This window comes from Centropristis striata, chromosome 13 (assembly GCF_030273125.1).
Source record: "Centropristis striata isolate RG_2023a ecotype Rhode Island chromosome 13, C.striata_1.0, whole genome shotgun sequence".
Lineage (NCBI taxonomy): Eukaryota > Metazoa > Chordata > Actinopteri > Perciformes > Serranidae > Centropristis > Centropristis striata.
This window is the reverse complement of record NC_081529.1, coordinates 5,311,715-5,327,436: the sequence shown is the minus strand read 5'-3', so window position 1 is coordinate 5,327,436 and position 15,722 is coordinate 5,311,715. Positions and strand designations below refer to the sequence as shown.

The window sequence follows — 15,722 nt, the reverse complement described above, 5'->3', positions numbered from 1 at the left end:
GTGCACAGGCAAAGATGCATACTCACTTACTCATCCATAAACACAGACGTTAACAGGCATACAAAAAGTCAATGGTTGAGTAAAGAATATTTTATATTAAAATACATTTAATTGTGTGTTTGGAATATTTTCCACAAAAGCAACAATAATCTCTCTCTCTTTATGCATCCTTTCGTCCTTCTCCCTCTGTTTCCAATCCATCTCTTGCTGTCTCTACATTGATGTCTGTCTTGCTGGACTATGGCCTGAGAGAGTCGATATTCTTTACTGCCTGTCTGACACACATTGTTGAAATGTGCATGCACAACAGATCCAAGGCCACCCAGTGAGGGGCACATTTAAAGCCACACCTGTGCGGCTACAGTATATTTGGCATCTTTTTTTTTTTTTTAACAAGCCACAAATCTGTTGGCTTTCCGGGCAGACAGTACAGTTACAGCAGATACTTTCCTTCGAAGAGAGTCTTGGTGAATCTGTTGTCGTCCTTACTGCGTGCACTGAGGGAGAACGGCGCTCTCAGTGGACCACAAAGCAGCCAGACCGAAACAGGTCACTGATTGCAGCAAATAATGGCATATGTGGAAACGGCATGGTTTACTTCCTCTGGTTACCCGGTTTTAACAGGACTTATTCACCATCTGGTAAAACTGGGCTTATCTAGTTCCTACAGAGTAAGGATATTTATTTTACTTTCTGGGCTTTCATTTCCATGCAGACTGGCTGTAGAGAAAATAATAACATAATTTCAATGATGGGGTATTTAATCATTTTTAAAATAAACAAATATGAATATAATTGTAAGGACATGATCTTGGTTTGTGGGCTACCGTGTTGAAGACTCAAGTGTGGCATTTTGATGTTCGTCATTATGTTGTTTTTTCTGAGACATTAGAATCTGATTGAGAACCCAAAGAAACTTTGCCTGCGCACTTAAAGTATAACGGCAAACTGATTGCACCTGCTCATGGCTATGCAGTGCAAAGTTGCTGCTGACAAAGTTGGCTTTCATAATTCAAGATAAATATATAAAAAGTTCACAGCCATTTAAATGTATATGCATTGCTATGCCTCTATCCTGACTGACAGGTCGCCATGGTAGGAAATTGTCAGTCACAAGGCGTACCCTACTTTAACTTCTGTTTTATTCTAAATGGGACCAAAATTTACTAAATGAACATTGTGCTGAATTAAAGAAAACCTAAATCTTGTGATTGGGACCATAAAGTCATACGGAAAATGTTTACTGGGGTAATAAATCTATTGAGAAGTAGGGTCATTTTCTCATAGACTTCTATACAATCAAACCTCTTTTTGCAGCCAAACGCTACTTTGGTGTTGGCTTCTCCTTTTAGAACCAGATAAGTAACAGATTTTGCTTGTGCCTTCTCCATTATTGTGTATGTGGTGGGTCTGCGTGACCTATTGAAGGTCATGAGACATTTTATTTCAGCTAAACTCCAAACTTCTTTTATCTTTTTACCCATTTGCACTTTTGCTTTGACTTCATTCTGGTGATTACATCGTTTCATGTCAACATGCTTGTTGCATTGCAGAACAGAATCGGGAATTGCATCGTAAAAAGGCGGCGTGTATGTGTGTGTTTGTGTGTATTTGTGTGTGTGCCTTTGGGTGTGTAAGGACATACTTGCACAATTACTCTTTGCTGTAAAATCATGTGGTTGAAGACATCATGTACTAACACTACAGCATATACTGCAGTAGCAGCTTAAGTGTGTGCGTGTGTGTGTGTGTGTGTGGCCCATTGCTGGCTATGAAATATGGATGCTGGTCAGGGTGGAAGCAGGGGAGTGGAAATGTCTCTGATCATTCCCTTTCCACACATGTGCTCAAGACACACTAACACACACACGCAAACCACAAGCCTGCTGCATACCGTACATGACCTCAGTACTGTATACTGCGTTGGCAGGAAGAGAGATCTAATTATATTATAGGACATATGCAAGTTGAAACACAGGTGAAAGTATGCTGAAAGATTCGATATAGATCACTGAAAACATAAGCTTGATACGTTTTCAGTGATCTATATCAACATCAACAGACCATTCAGACCAAAGAACCAGAGCTCATCCCAAACTATGACACAGTATCATTTTTTATCGTTTTACACCCACAATAAACCTGAGTATTACTTTTAACAATAATAATAATACTATGAACTGTATGATAAGTCACCTCTGATCAGAACTGTTTAAAACTGCACCTCATTAAGGACAGCCCGGCACACAATAATGTTTTTTCTAATTATTCTGATTATCCCTATAATGTATATTGCATATACCTATAGCATTTTTCTTATTTCTTTTATTTTTATTCTATTTAATTTTATATGTTAATTCCATTTATCTATTTTTTTCTGTTCCTGTGTCTTATTCCGTGTAATGCTGCTGTTGCACATTTCCCCTCGTGGATTATTAAACTATGTCTATCTGTCTACATTTGGTCAAAAGTCAAGAGGCATTCAAAAATCATTTTGGAGGATTGTGAGAGCAGAAGAAAAATGTCTATTTGGATTCCAGCAGCTGAAATAGACCAAAGTACAACAAGAGACAGGGCTACAATGAGCTCTGACTATAAACTTATCTTTTATAAGAACAGTTCTGTGATTGAAGATCTCCACACAGATGAGCCCTGATTTATTTAACACATATATAGCACTAAATTAGGAAAACCATAATGTTCATAGAGGGCACTGTATTCATCGTAGAGTTTCGAAATATTTTTACATGATGATTTTTTTTCTTCAAAATGGAAATATCTTGTAGCATTTGAAAAGGAAAGGGCCCTGTAGTCTTAACATGCACACATGCACACACACATGCATACACACACACACACACACACACACACACAGTCATGCATTGAGTTAACCCAGGCGGTGCTGGCAGGGCGCAGTGGGAGCTGTGGGGGTGGATGGAGGCGAGCTTTCATGCTCCACTGAAGATCCACCGTTGTAGAACTACAACCCAGTAATCATCACTAATACATAACATAGCTTGTGTGTGAGTGTGTGTCTCAGTGAACATATTTGGGATCGATTTGCTTATGAATGCCTTTGCCTTTAAATGTAGTGGGAGGACGTTATGCTGGCATGGATGTGTGTGTCTTAACTCAAGCTTGCACTGTGTCTTGATGTTAATTTATGTGTTTGTGTGTGTGTGTGTGTGTGTGTGTGCTTGTAGGTTATTGCAGAGCCTGTGTAAGGACGGAGCTTCAGAAACAATTAGTAGAGAGGTATCTTTCGTTCTTCCTCTTATTTTTTCAAGAACAAGCATGCATACCTTGTTAATGAACAAAATTGTACAAAAGTTTCAGTTACAAAAATCAACTAAAATTAAGCTTAAAATTGTGACATATCCGTCAACATCACTTTATTCTACATGTCTCATTAAAACATTGCTAAAAATAAAGCATTTGTAATCATACTAGATTCTGTTAAAAACATTAAATTCTGCTCCTGTGTGTGTGTGTGTGTGTGTGTGTGAGAGCAGCTTGTCATGGTCAGTGAAGCGTAGAGTTAGGAGATGAGACAGAGAGGTAGTGGTTTGATAGAGAGGACCCACTCCATTTATAGGAGTAATCAGCTCACACACACACACACACACACACACACACACACACACACACACACACACACACACACACACACACACACACACACACACACACACACACACACACACACACACACACACACACACACACACACACACACACACACACACACACACACACACACACACACGACCAGTACAGTTGGGAAGTGTCAGGGCATCATTTGGTACTGGCCGGTCTTTTCTGAAGAGGAGTTTCCACAGTCAACTGGGCACACAGCACAGGCTTAGGCTATTAGACCAGTGTAGTGTGTGTGTGTGTGTGTGTGTGTGTGTGTGTGTGTGTGTGTGTGTGTGTGCACGAGAGAGATAGAGAGGGCGTACAATGAAAAAAGCAAAACAGCGGCTTAACAACGAACACTGCAGAGAAGGACGGGAAAGTAGAACGTTACGGCAGAGAGACAGAGAGAGACAGACAGAGAGAGAGACAGAGACAGACAGAGAGAGAGACAGAGACAGACAGAGAGAGAGAGAGAGAGAGAGAGAGAGAGAGAGATGGAAGCAGGACAGATAGCGAGAGCGGACAATGTTGTTTCACTCCAAATAAATGTTCCCCCCACAATGGTTTTAATTATGCAGATAATTTTGATGTCCCTCCCTGCCTCCTTCTCTTTCTCCTTCCTCTGTCACCTCCTTCTTCTTCTTGTTCCTGCTTCCTTTCCTTAAACTAATTTAATACCCTCCCAGTTCTCTCCTCTTTGTGTGCGTGTTTAAAAGAGAGAAGAGAGGGAGCAAGACAGAAAGAAAAATAGATTTTGTGAGGAGAGAGCAAGGTTGAGCTTGTGAGAGGACTTGTGTTGTCTGTGTGTGTGTGTGTGTGTGTGTGTGTGTGTGTGTGAGTATACTCACCCCTTTACAGATAGCGACAGCCTCCTTGGACATTGACTTGGGATAGGAGACGTGATGCTCCATAATGGACTGAAATAACTCATCCTCATCTTCACCGTCAAATGGAGGCTGGAGGGGAGAGGAAGGAAGAGGAGAGGAGAGGAGAGGAGAGGAGAGGAGAGGAGAGGAGAGGAGAGGAGAGGAGAGGAGAGGAGAGGAGAAGGGAGGTGAGAAGTATTAAGAAGAGGACAGGAGATGACAAATGATGAGGGGAAAGGAGAGGAAAGGAAAGGAAAGGAAAGGAAAGGAAAGGAAAGAAAGGACAGGAAAGGAAAGGAAAGGAAAGGAAAGGAGAGGACAGCAGAGGAGAACACAGGAAAGCAGAACACAGGAGATGAGTGGACAACAGACGAGAGGACAGGAGAGGACAAGAGATGAGGGGAGATGAGAGGACAGGGGAGGAGAGGAGGAGGCAGGAGAGGACGGTTGTAAAGGGCGAGGAGAAGAGAGGAGGACAAGCAGGGGGTAGGACGGGACAGAAAGAGGACATTTAAAGTGAATCATGAAAAGCTTTTCTGTCTGAACTCCTCAGAATCAAAACACTGCGGGGTTGTAACGCTTACAAATTCACAATATGCACTCCAAATGAGATATCCAGGATTTGAAAATGTCACATCTACTCCAACAATTATTAATACCATGAGAGAAAAACTCATCAAGGGGTATAATTTAATAGCTAACCTTTCATTACACAATGTCAACTTTTAAAGGCTACAATCAGGAGTGTTTGTTTTTTGTCACATTCTGTCATGAATACAAATGCTGCCACGCTGCCTCAAATATTCTTTTATGTGTTTATTATTTAGTAATTCTATCTATAAGACACACACACACACACACACACACACACAGACAAACCTGTCCAGCCAGCATCTCATACAGCAATACTCCAAAGGCCCACCAGTCCACAGATTTTCCATAAGGTTGGTAGGCAATGATCTGAAATATATAACACTTTGTTCAGGAAAGTTCCCATCATCACTTCTGTGTTAAATACACGATAAAATACCTCAACATGTGAATTTAAAATAAATAAGAGAAAAGTAGTAACAGAAATAAATGATTTTCTACACAAAAGATTTACAATAAATCTTTTTTTCTTTGGCAGATGACAGTATCTACTTTTTTTTTTTAAATGTTCATGCACTAATTTGTTTTGGTCTGATAATCATATATTGGCATTAAAAATGGACAACACCATCATTTTCTTACAAATATATTATTTGTTTTATTAATAACATTTTTAATCTGTACTTTTCAGACCTGTTTTTGTTGAATTAGAATATTTGGAAGCAGTTGTTTCTGCAAATATGTAAATGCTTTCATAAAATATTATGTATATATATTTTAAATTCATTTTATGAACAATCTGGATGAAAACACCTCAGAGACTATCAAAAAATTTTAAATTTTAAAATGAATAGAAAAGCTAAAAATTCTATTTTATTTCAGAAATAATTCTATTTCTCTGTCCTTGCTCTTTTTTCTCCTCTTTTTTTCTATTTAATTTACTGCCTGCTCTGAAAAAAATATCCGTGTTGAATTTCTTAATTTCCAGGATAATTGCACTTTTATTATTTAATGCTGATGTTAAATTTTGTGGAAAAACCTGATCTCCACCTTTGTTGAATAAAGTCCATCCTCAATCTTTGCATAACTATTCCCTGTCTTGCTTTCTCTATTTTGTTTGTGACAATAAAAAGCTGAAGAAACATTTTGAACAAGCAGCTACGGGTCCCAAACAGCGAGCCGAGCACACACACTGCCCAGCGTCACTCACAGCTCACACACACTCTTCTACCTCAGGAGCTATGTAGTCTGGTGTTCCACAGAAGGTCTTGGTGGTGACTCCGTCATTCATATTTTCTTTACACATGCCAAAATCTGCTATCTTAATGTGACCCTCACAGTCCAGCATCACATTGTCCAGCTTCAGGTCTCTACAGGAGGAAAAACACACACATTTCACGACACAATATGGACTAAACAGGCTCGTCATTTTACATTCTGAGGTTTTTTCTCCTCTGCAATCTTTCTTGTTTAGTTTAGTGGGACTTTAATCGGGAATGATGCAGTGACCTCCAAGAGGTCGAGCCGCAGTTACACTGAACCAGATGACACATTCTGATTCGCAGTTGGAGGAGCGCATCATCTGTGGGGGCGGATTCTCTGCATGATATAATAAACAGCAGAAATCAGTTAATTGTAGTTGAAGTCTAAAGGTCAAGAGTCTACTCTTCTTCAGCGGTTACTGAGGGGGAGTCAAGTAGTAATATATAGAATAAGTAAAGATTAATATGCATTGTTTTCAACTCCTTCCCTGCAGTTCGGCAGTGCTGTTATAAATCCTTTGGAGTTTTGGGCCATTTGTTTGTTAATCCTTTTCATTCTGACCGTATATAACACTTGTTTACCATGCCCTGTTCATATCATTAGTTTTAGCACAACTTCACCAATATGACCAGATAATTATTTTCCACTTTACTGGATCAACATTTTGAACACAAAAGACACATTAAAAAAAAAGCCATTTAATTTAATTTTAGTATAAAGTATGTTTTTTTTTTACTTTCAAAAAACAGTCATGCTCAATGAAGAATTGCTAAGGTTGCAAATGTGAACACACATTGCAAATATAACATATAAGGATAACAGCTAGTTCTATATTTTTAGACTAATATATCAGCTGAAGCTGACGGCAGGGCTTGATTTTGTTTTGTTTTTATGTTGTGACGTCATGAAGAAGTCGTGATCGATAACTCCAGAGGGTTAAAACCAGTGGTGGAATAAAAATTAAGTAAATTTTCTTAAGTACAATTCTGAGGTACTTGTACTTTATTTGAGTATTTTTATTTTATGTAACTTTATACTTCTACTCCACCACATTTTGAGGCAACTTTTTCAATAAAACCTCATAAAAGTATATTAAGTCGTTAGAATGAGCACTACCTTGAGAAAATAAAAACGCTGCTTACATAAATGCATCAATAATATTAATCCAATAATATATTTAGAATATATAAAACAATCTGAGTGGGTCCATTCTGCATAAAGAGTACCTTTACTTTTGATACTTTAAGTACATTTTGATGCTGATGCTTTTGTACTTTAACTTAAGTAAGTTTTGAATGCAGGACTTTTACTTGTAGTGGAGTAATTCTGCAGTGTAGTATTAGTACTTTTACTTCATTAAGGGATCTGAATACTTCTTCCACCACTGATTAAAACAAATACTTAGGTATATGATTATTTATTATTATTTTAAATCTCTTTACTCAGATTGGGCATTTTTGTCTTAAATGTTGTATATTTACTATATAAACTGCATAAAGAGGTATAACAATGTGCTGTTTGGGCTGTTGCAGTACTTCATTCAAAACTAGAACAGTATCTAGTAATACTATTAAAAATAAAATACATCTGTTAATTAACCGAAAATCCTCCACAATAAATTGGTATTTTGTAGATGCATATAGAAATGTGAAGAAGTATTCAGATCCTTTACTTAAGTGAAAGTACGAATACCACACTTTGAAAATGCTCCACCAGCAGTACACAGTAAAGTACTGCATTCAATATCTTACTTAAGTATTATTAGCAAAATGTACTTGAAGTATGAAAAGTAAATGTATTGTGCAGTAAATGTTCCCTGTCAGTGTTTTACTATTATTTTGTACGTTTTTTGGATTAATATTGCTGCTGCATTAATCTGTATGTTCCGATCATGGTATGTCTGTAGTGTAGTGTTTGTAATAAAATTATAAAATCATAATTTAAAAGTTCCTTAAAAGAGGGTTTTTTTTGTTGTTTTTTTTAAAGCAAAAGCTATTAAAATAATTTAAAAGGAGTGGTTTTAAAAGATGGAGGCAAGAGACTAGGGCAGTGGTTAAGGGAGTGACCTTTTACTTTAGCTAATTAAAAAGTTGATTAAATAATTTATAAAATTTGATGAGCTGACCTGGTCAATTGCCCAGAGGAGATTATAAGGTGTAAAATTGGTGTAAAATTCACAACGAAAAACCTTTTGATAAACATAAAAAATAAGAAATAATAAACAAAATAAGAATTATTAATATCAAAGATACATTTTGATACATAAGTTAAAACATTTAGAAAGTGTAGATGTTAAATAAGTGCTGTGGGATTTAAAACTCAAACTAAAGAATTAAATGTAAACAATAAGAAAATGAATACATTTCATATTGTTAGTAAAATATGAGTGCTTAAAAACAGTGAGCATAGAAAATAATTAAATCAAAAAATATGTGCAAAATAAAACACACATGAAATTCTTAAAAGCAAACATATGTTAGTATTTTATATTTTAAGTTGTATTCATTTTCTTAATTAAACATTCCATTTAAGTTATTAAATCCACAATGTTGTAAAGATGCTACATAACTAAAAAAAAGAATACTTAATTGATAGATTCATAAATTAATAAAACAATGATATGACAATAAATTGATAGGACATAATAAAATATGATTTAATACAATTTTAAGTTTAATAAATATTAAAAGGTTTGTTCAGTTGCAAAGTTTCGCCTTTTTTCATGAATTTGAGGTGTGATAAAATTGGAGGGACATGTTCTGGGAACAGGCATCCCTTCCTCTTTGTTAAAAAACTGTAATCTGAAATATAACTAAAGATATCTGATAAAGGTAGTGGGATAAAAATATACAATATTTTCCTGTGAGATGTAATGGAGCAGAAGTTGCATAAAAGAGAAACACTTGAGTGAATGTACTTAATTAATTGCATTCATCTGCTGGTTATGTTGTGTGATGGAGGTTACCTGTAGATGATGCCCTTTAGATGAAGGAAGAACAGGCCAATGGCTATCTCCGCAGCATAGAACCTACACACACATTCAGAAACAAAAACAGTAATTAGAAAGAGCCTGAGAGGAAGGACAGGAGGAAAACAGATGGATCATTTGTGTGTGTGTCTGCATAAAAGGTCAGCGCTGTCTCTTCAAGGCCAGAGAGCAGCTGATAAGATCAACAGGAGGAGCCTGGACACACTGACCACGCACTCCGCTGTGTTTGTGTGTGTTTGCGTGGGCGAGCACAATCAGTGTCTTTTTGTAAAGTGCACGTAAGAGATGTCAAGAGGCATTTTGATGGCGTGGAGAGGAGTGTGGGAGTGTATGCAGAGCCCGTTTCTAGCTTGTTGGACGTGTTGTCTGTGATCGGCATGACGACCAGGGCTGTAGCATGAAGCTATAGTTGGACAGAGCAAGGTTATAATAGTTTGGGATTTTTCATTAGTTTTAATTTCGTTGTGAATTTTTGTTTTCAAATTCAGTTAGTTTTAGTTCGTTTTTAGAGTGAGTTTTCTAGTTTTAGTTTAGTTTTTGAAAATGCTTAGTTTTGGTTTAGTTTTTATCAGTTTTAGTGTTAGTTTTAGTTTTTTTGTAATGGGCTATACATTGGGTGCCAGATTCAAAGAGGCCATAATAAATTTTGCGTTTATTTCCTTTGGTTTATCCATCTCAGCGCCAATAAGGTTATTAACTCTTACAGTTCCAGGTGTTTTGAATTTTGGTTGGAGTGTAGACATCCCAGTCTCAGTAAACATATTCACCATGTGTTGCATGTTCCAATAGAAACACTGAATTATGAATGAAAAAAGTTGACAAAAACGAAAACTAAGGACATTTTCACTATAATTTTAGTTAGTTTTAGTTAGTTTTGTAACCACGCAATACAGTTTCAGTTAGTTATCGTTTTTTAAAAAACTCTAGTTTTTATTTTTATTTCAGTTAACGAAAATGTTTTTTAAATTATAGTTTTCGTTATTTCGTTAGTTTTCGTTAACTATAATAACCTTGGGACAGAGCCACGATTTCTTTAACTTAGCTAAGTGGCTACCAAGGCTGTCTTCCTTAGACATTGTGTGTGTTCCCATAAAAGGGAAAAAGCAACACTGTAACAGAAAATAAGGCAAGACAGAACTACCGGCAAAAAATGTAAAATTGGTAATATCCTTATTTTAATGTTCAATGCACCCTTAGTGCTTACCATTTATTTCTAATGTGACAGCTGCACATTTTACAGCTCTTGCACTTTAAATATGATTTAAATGTTAAACTTAAGAACTGCATTTAGGTCTGACACTGTCCCATAATGAAGAATACACGAAAAATCATGTCAGTTTTTGCCCAAATTAAAGTGGTTTTTATTGATTAAATACAATCGGTGATAAATACTATACTAAATACTAAATTTCCTATCTGGTATAAATCAGGACCAAGCACAGAAACATAGTCCAAAGTGGTAACATTATGGTTTGAAGGAATTATAGCACATCTCATGTGCAACTAAATGTCATAGCGATTAATAATGCAGTGAACTACTAATGCATGCTACCTGTGATTTTATAGAAGGCTTATTATAGAGGCGGCGTGGCTAAATGTCAAGAGAACACTACACACATATTTCTTAGTTCACTGAGAACAGATAAAATAAAGTATTCTGGCTCAGATTTTCTGCATCACCAGATGCACGCATGTACAATAGGTTCCCACAACACAACACATAGTGTTACAGTAATTGCCCGGCTTTGTTCTCGGGCATTATTTATGAAACGTTACGACTCAAGTTTGCATTTATAATGTATTCCTCAGCTGAGAATCTGTATCGCTCATAGACTAGTGACAACAGAGTGATGCTTTTACCAAAATAAGGAAATAAGTGAAAGATGTTTCAATCTGAGACTCTGAACTTAAACTGGTCCCAACCAGGTTAGGTCTGCAGCATGAGCTATCATGGCCATCTAGCCCGGTAAAGCCATTTAAGCCGGGAAAGCTTTACCGCATTTCTACCATTAAAACCGGGAGCGCTGTTGCGTTATTCTACCATTAAGGCCAGGACAGCGGATACGTCGTTTTGTAGTATTTGTAGTTTTTTTCCACCAATTTTCGGTCTCTTGGCCAATGAAATGCATCAGGATCATGATCAGAATACATGCGGGAGTGTCGCAATGCAACATTGGACTTTCCAGAACTTTGAAATCATGGCAGAAGACGACTATAGCGGAGGGAGCTCAGCAGTAAGTGACGGAAGCGATCTGATGAAAACAGCACCGATGATTTTATTGCTGATCCGGAATTTGAACCCTCGGAACCAATCGACCGGCATTTATGGATGAAGAATATGTTTTTAGACGACATATTTTCACAGAAAAACAGACAGATTTGTGGCCATCTGGAGATAATAATAATAATAATAATAATAGATTGTGATGATGATATAAGAAATCAAGACTGTTTATGTCTTATATTACTTTATGCGTCGTTGAGTACCCTAAAAAGTGCAATATATAAAATGTATTATTATTCTGATAATTATTATTATTATTTTATTACAGTAGGCTAATGAGAACTATGTCTATTTCTTCCAATGGTCATATCATGTTTGCATCTTGCTAATGGGCATGTATTAGTATTATGCATAGGCATTTTATTCAGTCAAATGCAACATTTGCTGAGTTTGTTGATTTAAAAAAAAACTTTATTGAAGGTTTGGACAAATAAACTCAACTTCTCATGAAAGTCATGGGTATAAGCTCTCAAATACTTTTTGAATTTCATTTCTATCTGCTACAGAGGCTGAAAAATCTTCTGTTGAATTTCCAGAAAAACTTCAGGTTTTAGGGGGTTCTTTCAAAATCGCCCAGAGGTTTTACAGGCATTTTTTCCAGGCGTTTTAGGCCTTAATGGGTTAAAAGAGAGGCATCTTTGAGACATGGAAAACTGGCTTTAGACTCAACATACCTCTCTAACCAACTAACCTCGCTTTGAGCACCCATTTTGAATGTTACCGGCCCAGTAAATGACCATTAACAGTTCTTAACATTAGCCCTGTTTTCATTAAAGTCAAAGCAAATTTTGAAAGCAAAATTTTCATAGTTTCCATCAACTGGTTTACAGCAAATAAAAAAAGGCTGCATGAACATACTTTGGTCAACAGATGGCAGTGTAATGTATTGCCAATTAATCCTTCAGTAAGCAGTAGAAGAAGTAGAGAAAAAACAACAACAAAACATAGTTGCTAATCGGACAACATTGGCCACCCACGGGAGAAAATGGAGAGTCTGCAGGATTTGGATCTAATTGGGATACTTATAATAATTCTTAAGTACTGTAACAGCTGATCAATCATGTGGGTTAAATGCTACATCAGAATTTGGAAAAATCTTTTTTCCATCTCTCGCTAAGTGCATTAAGTATTTTTTCGAAAAAGACAAAAACCACCTCATCGAGCATAAATGTGCATGATCGAAAAGTTTTTTAAATCGAAATTTGGTGTTTCCATCAAGCTTTTTTAATGGGAATCATAGAAATCTGTTGATGGAAACACAATGAGTATCAGTTGCACATACAAATAACACATACCTACTGATAACACCAATTCAATCACGTGATAACATTTATGGAACCTGGTCTCACAGGAATCCATGAAATAGCCACGGATTTGCTTAACTCAAAATCAGTGGAATAGCCACGGAATCACTCAAATTTCCGTGAAACTGACACGGATTTGGCTACAATGGAAGTTAATGACAGTCATATCCCATGGCTATTCCATGGATATTTTTTCCTATTGGTTTGTTCCAAGTCACGTGACTTTCAAGGTCCTGGCGGTCAGAACAAAAAACATGGAGGACAGTTCTCTCATTTTTAGTGAAAAAAATCAATATTTTGACTTAGTTTCTGCATAAAAATGGATTTTGATCACATTTCTAGCGAGAAATATATGTTTTATTTTCTAAATATTCACTCAGTGAATGTACATAATCACTTTGTATGTTGGAATAGCCACGGGATATGACTGTCATTAACTTGCATTGTAGCGAAATCTGTGTCAGTTTCACGGAAATTTGAGTGATTCCATGGCTATTCCACTGATTTTGAGTTAAGCAAATCCGTGGCCATTTCACGGATTCCTGTGAGACCATGTTGCATTAATGCATCATGGTACAGCCCTCAGCAGGGCCTCGCTGCAACAGAAAGCTACCATGGCTTCAGATGCTAAACTGCATCACTCTCAGACACTGAGATAAAAGTTCAAAGCGTCATCATCATCCACGGAGCAGAACATCCTGACTATTGTCTAATAAATAAATTAAACAGGGTAGAACAAGTCGATGGCCTTAGATAAAAGAGTTCCTCACCCCGTTCGACTTGTCCTTCAGCAGTCTAAACCTCCTGCCAGAGGGAAGAAACTCTAATTCCCTATAAAGCAGATGAAGGGCAAACTCCTCCACGGCTCTCGCTTTCCCGACAGCCCGCTTGTCAAATATGTCAGCTCGCTGGTTTGACTTGACACCAGTGATCTCGCCAGCCACCTTAATTATATTCTGCAGTTTTGGAGGTATTCTACCACACACTGAAAACTCGCAGGAGCTGCTGGATTACTTTCATTTGTTTGAAGTTCTTCAGAGCAGCTACGTGCATCGGGGGCGAACAACATATTTCCCCCCCGGCTCTGCTAGGATTGCTCATCCATCACCTGAGCCCGTCAAAGTGTTGATGGCTTATTTAGTATGATTTAAAAAAGCATTACAAGACTGTTAAACACCTAAAAGCATGGGATTAAGATTCTGTGTTATGATGGCTGTAAGAATGTATCAGTGTGTGTGTGTGTGTGTGTGTGTGTACTCACACAGCATGGGGCTCTTTGAACTTCCCGACCTGCTGAATCTGGTACATGAGATCTCCTCCGTTTATGTACTCCATGACAAAATACAAGCGGTCCTACGGAGAGACGGAGTGGCAGACAGAAAGAGAGAGAGAGAAAAGAAAAAGCACATGTTCATAAAAGCAGGTGAGGGGTCACAGAGAACTGGGATGATAGTAGTGAGAAAAATGTCGGATACAGTGGAGTAGAAAGGGATTGCTCGGACGTAGATAGAGAGAGATGGATCAAATGAGAGAAGATTAAAGGAGAAATGAGTTGGGAGGCAGTAAAAATTGAGAGACAAAAGATGGAGTAAGAGGAAGAAGGCTGTGAGGAAGAGGTGATCGGGTTGTCGTCCAATCAGCCTTCAACTGAAGGAACACACACACATCAATTTAAGAGCCAATACTCCTCCATTATCTACAGAAATGGCTGATAAGGTACTGAGAGAGAGCGGAGGGATTTGGTGAAGGGTCATGTGTGTGTTGGGAGAAAATATAGTGTGTTAACGCTTTTAATGTGTGTCTGAACGTATACGTCCACTGCCTGATAAGTCTTTTGAGCGCTTGTTTGTGTGCTCCATGTGTAACAGTGATTAAAATGTATGTGTGTGTGCATGTGTGTTATAATTGCCCTTGTATATGTGTGTGTTATAACTGCCTGTTAAGTCCCATATGTACGAAAGCCCTCCTCTGGTCAGAGAATTAGTGCAAGGAGGATTAACACACTCACTTCTGGTCTGTGTGTGATTGTGTAGGTCAACTTTATTCACCTAGCCTTTAACCACAACCTCAAATGGATTTCAATTTTTCCGTTATGTTCATCGATCAATGAAAACATGTACAGTGTTTGCGCAGCATTTGAATCCAAATGATGTGTATTCAGTGTAAAGTGTGAGGCCAATGAGCTATATTTACTTCCTCTGTCGACTCATCTTTAGTGTAATATGGATTATACGTCAGAAGATGAGCATGAATCAAATATGAATCCAGCCTGTGTATTCCAGCTGTGAGCTGGTGACAGCAGGCAGGGTGGCTGCTGTTAAGACCACAGCGCTCCCCAGCAGCGCGGCTGTGCCCTTCAGCAGGACACCGCACTGTGGCTGCCTTCAGATCCCATATAATGTGAAGGTGTGGGGGCCTATGAAGTCAGTTTGTCAGCTTGCAATTTATTTAAAATGGATTGTTTTTTTGGTTTCAAGTCTATGTGTGTGTGTGTGTGTGTGTGTGTGTGTGTGTTTATGAATGCAACCAACGACGCAAACATTTTCCCATTAAATAGAAGTTCATAGAGTCCATGGAGCCTGAACCAAGGTTATAATAGTTTTGTATTTTTCATTAGTTTTAATTTTAATTTCGTTGTGGATTTTTGTTTTCAAATTCAGTTAGTTTTAGTTAGTTTTTAGAGTGAGTTTTCTAGTTTTTAGTTTTTGAAAATGCTTAGTTTTAGTTTAGTTTTTATTAGTTTTAGTGTTAGTTTTAGTTTTTTTGTAATGGGCTATGTGTTGGGTGCC

The 15,722-nt window shown here is 37.4% G+C and overlaps 1 protein-coding gene across 2 annotated transcripts in view; it reads right to left on the bottom strand.

The window, feature by feature from the left end:
- The window catches only part of LOC131983177 (protein kinase C beta type), a 145,489-nt gene that overhangs the window by 23,353 nt on the left and 106,414 nt on the right, over positions 1-15,722 (bottom strand). For both annotated transcript variants that reach the window (XM_059347847.1, XM_059347846.1), the window contains exons 11-15: positions 14,195-14,286; positions 9,322-9,384; positions 6,325-6,463; positions 5,382-5,462; positions 4,485-4,592 (exon numbers count right to left, since the gene is read on the bottom strand). In XM_059347847.1, coding sequence (XP_059203830.1) covers positions 4,485-4,592; positions 5,382-5,462; positions 6,325-6,463; positions 9,322-9,384; positions 14,195-14,286 — 483 coding nt within the window. The remainder of the gene's footprint in view (positions 1-4,484; positions 4,593-5,381; positions 5,463-6,324; positions 6,464-9,321; positions 9,385-14,194; positions 14,287-15,722) is intronic.